General features: G+C 42.9%; 1 protein-coding gene across 1 annotated transcript; it reads left to right on the forward strand.

Annotated features, from left to right (window-relative positions):
* The first annotated feature begins 613 nt into the window (after window positions 1–613).
* TRARG1 (trafficking regulator of GLUT4 (SLC2A4) 1) lies at window positions 614–1,072 on the forward strand. The gene has a single exon (XM_044285759.1). The coding sequence runs from the start codon at window positions 614–616 to the stop codon at window positions 1,070–1,072; it is 459 nt and encodes a 152-aa protein (XP_044141694.1).
* The last annotated feature ends 6,388 nt before the right edge of the window (window positions 1,073–7,460 follow it).

The following is a 7,460-nucleotide window of genomic DNA, read 5'->3' on the forward strand; positions in this document are numbered from 1 at the left end:
CTGCAAGCCTGAAAACCCCTTCAAGTGAAAAATGTGAATACCTTCTGGAAATGAACAAGAAAATCGCTGGTATCTTTTTTGCATTTGATAATAAAATCCGCCACATAATGTAACTGAGTGCACAGCATATGATATTGAGGTTATGAGTATCTGTATAACATCAGTAAGGAATAAAAGCTTTTATGGCTGGAGGCAAGAGCTGAGGAATTCCACGGTTAACACCCAGGAGAATCCAGTGATGCTGTTCACTGTGAAAACTGCAATAATCTGCTTGTGTCATCAGCCCAGCATCTGAGTTGGTTTGTCCTAAGAGGACGATTCCACTTGAGAAGCCTTTAGCAGAGGCTGGGGCAGGGCAGCAGCAGTCTGCAGCAAATCTACCAAAGAGCTAGAGCTTCACGTAGGATCCTACACCGCCCAACTCTCCAGCCAGCTCCTCTGTAACTCACGAAGACCTAGCTCTCTCCCTTCACATACAACACATTTGCTGCTTTGCCTTAGCCCTTGTCTAAACTGTCTCCATGGGATTTTAGCAGCTCTGAAAGAGAATATTTTTTCCCTCACTTTTCTCAATACTGCAATAGACAGTGTGGAGGAGACGAGCATCATTGTCATGGCCATTAACACAGATGACCAGTATGAGAAGACACTGAGCGGATCAGGTAACCCTGTACCTGCGGATGACCATGAAACTGAGAAACTCCTCACATCTGCCTCTGAGGCAAAAGAAGAGAATGGGATGAAGAAGTCTTTCTCAGTTACCATGTCCAGCGAAAAGTCTATAGGAGACCTGGACCAAAATGGGCACAACCTGCCCTACAAGTCAGTCTCTGCAGGACAATTGGAGTCTTCTCCCCTCTCGCCTTCCAGAGGCAGCCTGGCCAGGGCTTCTTCTACAGCCACCACCACCGCCCAGGAGCAGAACAGGCCCACAGACTATCTGGTCTTGGCCATCTTTTCCTGTTTTTGTCCTGTTTGGCCAGTCAACATAGTGGCTCTGGTCTTCTCCATCATGGTGAGTAGTATGGTCCCAGATGGGAATTTTATAGTGGCATGTCACCTCGCTTTGTGACAGGGTGCACTGCATGAACTGCTTTATAGACTATAAATATGATATTTTAGTATTCCGCGTTACATACAATATTAAACCTTCTATCAGAAATGAGTTACTGCATCTTAATGCATCTGAGACCCCACCCAACAATATGAGGTAAGGAAAAAATGAAATCCTAAGTATAGCAACCCTTTATGGGCACGTCAGCAATGGTATATGATATATATGGAGTGTAACCGGCTGCATGACGATATATGTGGTACATCTCTACCCATTCTGGTATAATATATAGCTGTGCTTTCCTGGTATAGGTTGGGTTTGGCTAGATGCCCTCCATGTGCTGCTTACTGTACCATATTACAAATGCCATTTCTGTTAATGGCACCTAGGAAGGTACTGACTCCTCCCTGCTGCTTCCCGCATCCAATATTCTTCTGACCATCTCAGCACTTGGAGATTGAGCCAGTTCTTTTAATCAGACTGAGAACCGGAGAGGGAGCGTGCATGACAAGCCCGAGAAGATTTACGTGTCACTGGTAGCTGATTTTCAGCGTTTAACCCTTGCTTGTGTCTCACGAGCAAGAACTTCCAATATTGTTTAGTGAAATGTCAGCATTATCCGGCCATTCTTAATCCTGATAGCAGAGGACTTTCAATTGGTATTCTATCAGTAATGGATGATTGTGTCGGCTGCCTGAAATACGCCTTGGGGTATATGGCCCAGAAAAGGTACTGACTATCCTTCTGAAAACACTTTAGTTCATGAAAGGACCTTAGACCAATGCCAATAATGCCTCAACACCATTGATATAGACTTAAAAGGTAACGCCACCTTTAGGATCTCTTTAACTATTCCCAAAGGATATAGGGGAGCAGCTGCAGCGAACAACACCATTGCTATAATGTAGGCTTGAAGGGTAGTTTGGCCTTTAGGACCTCTTTACCCAGTCAAAGAATATTGGGGAGCAGCTGTAGGGAATAGTGTTGATCACGAATATTCTATTCGCTAATTTTTATCGCGAATGAGAATTCGCGGATACCTAGCATATAGTGCTATATATTCGTATTCGCAAATATTCTAAAAAAAATTTCATCTGAACCCATGATCCCTCACTGCTTCTAGCTTGGGGGCAAATGAGAAGGCTGCAATATCTTTGACTTGAGGAGTAGTGTTGATCGCAAATTTTCGTATTGCGAATTTTCCAATTGCTGATTTTCTCAATCAAGAAAATAATGACGAGATCACAAATTCTCAAATTCGTGAATATATGGCGAATATTCGCCCAAATATTTGCAAAATATTGCAAATTCAAAAATTGCCCCTGCCGCTTATCACTGGTAGAAAACAACACTATTAATATAATGCAGGCTTAAAGGGTAACTACACAGTTAGGACATCTTTATCTATGCAAATAATATAGTAGAGCAGCAGCTGGGAACAACACCATTAACATAATGTAGGCTTAAAGGGTAACTCCATCTTTAAGACCTCTTTATCTATCCAAATAATATAGTAGAGCAGCAGCAGGGAACAACACCATTAATATAATGTAGGCTTAAAGGGTAACTCCATCTTTAAGACCTCTTTATCTATTCAAAGAATATAGGGGAGCAGCTGCAGGGAACAACACCATTAATATAATGTAGGCTTAAAGGGTAACTCCATCTTTAGGACCTCTTTATCTATCCAAAAAATATAGGGGAGCAGCTGTAGGGAACAACACCATTAATATAATATAGGCTTAAAGGGAGTCTATCACCTAAAATGACCATTATACACCCCAAACATGATGATATCCATTACATTCCCCATTTTATAATCTTACCTTTGATATTGCTGTCCGTCGCCTATTCGCTCTTAAAAACACTTTTATTCCATATGCTAATCGGGTTCTGAAGGTGCCCAGGGGCGGCGTTTATGCGGCCGGTGCCCAGGCTCCACGGCGCTGTTCAAATCAAATCCCTCCCCTTTCACCCCTCTGGCCCGCCCTCGGTTCTTCAGATACCATCCTCCAGTCAATGAGCAATCCGGCGCCTGCGCCTGCGCCCTCCATTACTCACTAGGGCAGAGGCAGCAGAGCGTTTAATGCGCATGCGCCGGCCCGTACATCCCGATATTTTGGCAGTTTACTTCCGCCGGCTAGATCGGGATGTACGGGCCGGCGCATGCGCATTAAACGCTCTGCTGCCTCTGCCCTAGTGAGTAATGGAGGGCGCAGGCGCCGGATTGCTCATTGACTGGAGGATGGTATCTGAAGAACCGAGGGCGGGCCAGAGGGGTGAAAGGGGAGGGGTTTGATTTGAACAGCGCCGTGGAGCCTGGGCACCGGCCGAATAAACGCCGCCCCTGGGCACCTTCAGAACCCGATTAGCATATGGAATAAAAGTGTTTTTAAGAGCGAATAGGCGACGGACAGCAATATCAAAGGTAAGATTATAAAATGGGGAATGTAATGGATATAATCATGTTTGGGGTGTATAATGGTCATTTTAGGTGATAGACTCCCTTTAAAGGGTAACTCCATCTTTTAAAGGGTAACTCCATCTTTAGGACCTCCTTATCTATACAAAAAATATAGGGGAGCAGCTGTAGGGAACAACAACATTAATATAATATAGGCTTAAAGGGAACTTGTCACCGGGATTTTGTGTATAGAGCTGAGGACATGGGTTGCTAGATGGCCGCTAGCACATCCGCAATACCCAGTCCCCATAGCTCTGTGTGCTTTTATTGTGTAAAAAAAACGATTAGATACATATGCAAATTAACCTGAGATGAGTCCTGTACATCAGATGAGTCAGGGACAGGACTCATCTCAGGTTAATTTGCATATGTATCTAATCGTTTTTTTTACGCAATAAAAGCACACAGAGCTATGGGGACTGGGTATTGCGGATGTGCTAGCGGCCATCTAGCAACCCATGTCCTCAGCTCTATACCACAAATCACGGTGACAGGTTCCCTTTAAAGGGTAACTCCATCTTTAGGACCTCTTTATCTATCCAAAGAATATAGGGGAGCAGCTGTAGGGAACAACAACAATAATATAATGTAGGCTTAAAGGGTAACTCAATCTTTAGGACCTCTTTAACTATCCAAATAATATAGTAGAGCAGCAGCAGGGAAGTCTCTTTACTCTCCACTATTACCTGAATCCCTTTCACTTGTAAAAGGAGAAATCCTGGTAATAGATGGATATTTAAAGAACTGGGAAAACTGCTCAAGGGGTGGAGTTTCCCTTTAAGTAAACAAGTATCTCTGCGGTTTACAGCACAGTTGAGGAATGTATTATTCTTTCAACACTTTCTAGTTGAGATACATCAGAGATTGATGGTTGTTACACTGTAGCACTGTTTTCAAATAACAAAAACAATTGGGAAACTAATGGGAATGCGCCCTTCTCTCATTATGTCCATGTCTTGATTTAGTGCTGGCTTATAATGCATCCCACAGAAAAGGATGGAATGTATTCTATGTGCGATAGCACCGCAGGGTCACAGAATTGACTGTTTAACAAATGCAGCGGGTCCGTGAAGCGCCTGCATGGGAGGAGCCCTTTAATGTCCTAATAAAGCACTGCCATCGATTCCCAGAGAGATGTGGATCAATACTCAACTCTGGGATTTACATCAGACCTGCAGACTTGGTTGACTTCTTTTTTTTTTTTCTCTCACTTTCATTCATCTTGTAACTCAACTGTGTAGGAACAGAAAAAATTTAAGCTTGGTGAAAAACCTATCCCTAAAGCTGTTAAAGGCGTATATTATCTAATTGTAGAGTGCTGCTGGAGTATGGGATCTCATGCATGTGTAGAATGATAGGGTGAGTTCTCTCTGTCTGTAAATCTGTCATAATAGAGAAAGCGAGCCTAATAGGGAGGAGACTGCAGCATGCCGTAGTAGATGTGTTGTGTAGAGATTCTATAGGGAGATGATAGGGCATTCAGTCAGGAGCTCTCCATGGTCCTAGTGCTCTTGTGAGTCAAGGCAGGGATCAGCAACCTCTGTCACTCCAGCTGTTCTGAAACTACAACTCCCAGCATGCTCCATTCACTTCTATGGGAGATACAGGAACAGCCGAGCAAGTGTGGATGCTGGGAGTTGTAGTTTCACAGCAGCTGGAGTGGTAAAGATTGCTGAACCCAGGTCTGAGGGATCTTGCACATCCATGTCCGATCCGGATTTTGTGGACCCATTCATTTTTATAGGTCCACAAAAAAAAATGACATACGCATGCTGTCCACATTTGTACGTGTCCTATCCTTTTCTGTATTGTGGCCAAGAATAGACATTTCTAGTGATGGGAGTGATCGCATTATTCCGTATTTTGAAAATCCATGGTTTGCAGACTGAAATAGGGACACGTTCTTGTGCATGAGCCCTAAAAAGAAGGTACAATTCACAAGTATCACATTATATTATTACAAGGTGCAGCAGTGGCACGCTTCCAGCTGGTTATCCATGTGTTATTTTAGGGGGAACTCGATGGCACTGATATGTACAATCTACAATCTACAGAAGATTCCTAGTCATGGAATAGGAACTTTTCATGTATAGTGTTTCATAACTAATGAATTACAGCTATTCATTGCAAAGTAACCAATATAATATGTTCTACATTTTTACCCCATTCTAGATATTCTTCTAAGAACGTATCCCATTTGATGTAAAAGGATACGGTGGTTCACTCCGTCCACGTATTGAGAATTACATAAATGTTCATTAATTATTTAAATTTTTTATGTATTTATGGTGCATTTGCAGTTGTTGCCCATATTCTCCAATGCATATGGCTATGCATTTGGCCATTCAAGTAAGAGAATAGTATCCCTTTGGTTATATCTTTGGTTTTTCTTACATTAGTATGTCCATGCACATAAACATGCTGTCCAGTATGATGTGTGTGTTAATGACCGACATTGATAGTAACGTTTGGGTCCCTAGACATAGAATATCTAGCCATTGGAGACACCAGCTGTATCTTTCGGGAAGTCAGGTACATCCTATAAGGAGGAGCACAAACTACTCTTCTACAGCCACTAAACAAGGGGAAAGCATTAATCGCACTGTGAAGGAGGTCAGGAGATCTTTGACTGCCTCTTAATTGACTTAGGCTCTGTTCACATCTATGTGTAGCCTTCCCATTCAGGCTTCCCTCACTTTTGATGTCCAGCATGGCTTTTCTTACCAGCAAAACTACAGAGAATCGATGGAGCCCAAACAGACTCCCATTAAATGTCAATAGGGGTCCATGGGGCACTAGTCTGTCATGTTACGAATCTGGCATGCCACTATGACTTCCTTTTTGAATAAAAGCTACAGCATAGATGTGAACGGAGAATTATAGGACAGCAGTTCTTCCATTAGAACTCATTGTATGGCCTCCGGATGGTGTGGTGGAGTTGTACAAAGTACTAACGTTAGCCCTACATACACTCACATTTCATGAATAATTTAAGAGGAAGAAATGCGAAAAGAGCAGTTTTAGGAGAAAGACAAAAATACATAATTAAAGGGGTTTTCTGCTTTGAATAATATGCTTTTGTAACAAAGGTACCCCAATAATATGCTGGGGTAGCTTTCACATTTATCTGTGTGGAACCCAACAATTCCCTGTCAACCCCAGCAGAGGGAAAATGAAGGATTACACAGTTCCCATAAAGGCTAATGGGCTGTCCAGGTAACACAGGGATAGCTCAGGTTCTTCGGGGCCCTCTCTTTATTTAGCATTCCCTAAAAGGGAAACCAAAAATCTAAATCTGACAACCCCTTTGATATACAATCCAACAGCTCAGACAGCACCCCAAGTAATACTGGTGGATGGGTGCGTCTAAAACCTCCACAGCAATGGATAATCCAAACCAAAGAAGCTGGAGGCAGCGCTCCAATGCAAGCGTAGAAGAAGCGTGCTCTTTTATTCCAAATTCGACATTTCGGCTAGCAAAGCCTTTTTCAAGCATTCAACCCCATTGATCGTCTGTGGTCTAGAACTGTGTATATCTGAACTTAAATTATGCCAGGCACTGCTGAGGCCATTGATGTAGCGGCAAACAGGACATCACCTGCACATGACACCACAGCTGCAGCCCAGTGATGGAGGGACCTCTAGAAGGTAGTTAAAGGGAACCTGTCCTCATTTTTTACCAGGATTACCTTCATTGTTCAAAACAAAGCTTCCATTATCTTCTCAGCAATTTCATGTCATTGTCTATCTGCCCAAAAAAGTTTTCCTGCCAGTATGCTAATTACTTTATCTATGGCATTCCCCTTGCATTATCTTCACCTATTCCCCTCCCTCTGAACATTGATTGACAGCCAAGTGTGCTTTTCTCTGCCCGTACTCTTGTCTGAAGTCTCTCGCACATGCGCCTATTGTTCCTTATGTCAGTTCAGTAACCCAGCACTG

This window comes from Bufo gargarizans, chromosome 3, assembly GCF_014858855.1.
Source record: "Bufo gargarizans isolate SCDJY-AF-19 chromosome 3, ASM1485885v1, whole genome shotgun sequence".
In the NCBI taxonomy this organism is placed as follows: domain Eukaryota; kingdom Metazoa; phylum Chordata; class Amphibia; order Anura; family Bufonidae; genus Bufo; species Bufo gargarizans.

Bases quoted from the DNA above. Each gene is read 5' to 3' on its own strand.
- TRARG1 (XM_044285759.1), top strand. From the start codon at position 614: ATGGCCATTAACACAGATGACCAGTATGAGAAGACACTGAGCGGATCA.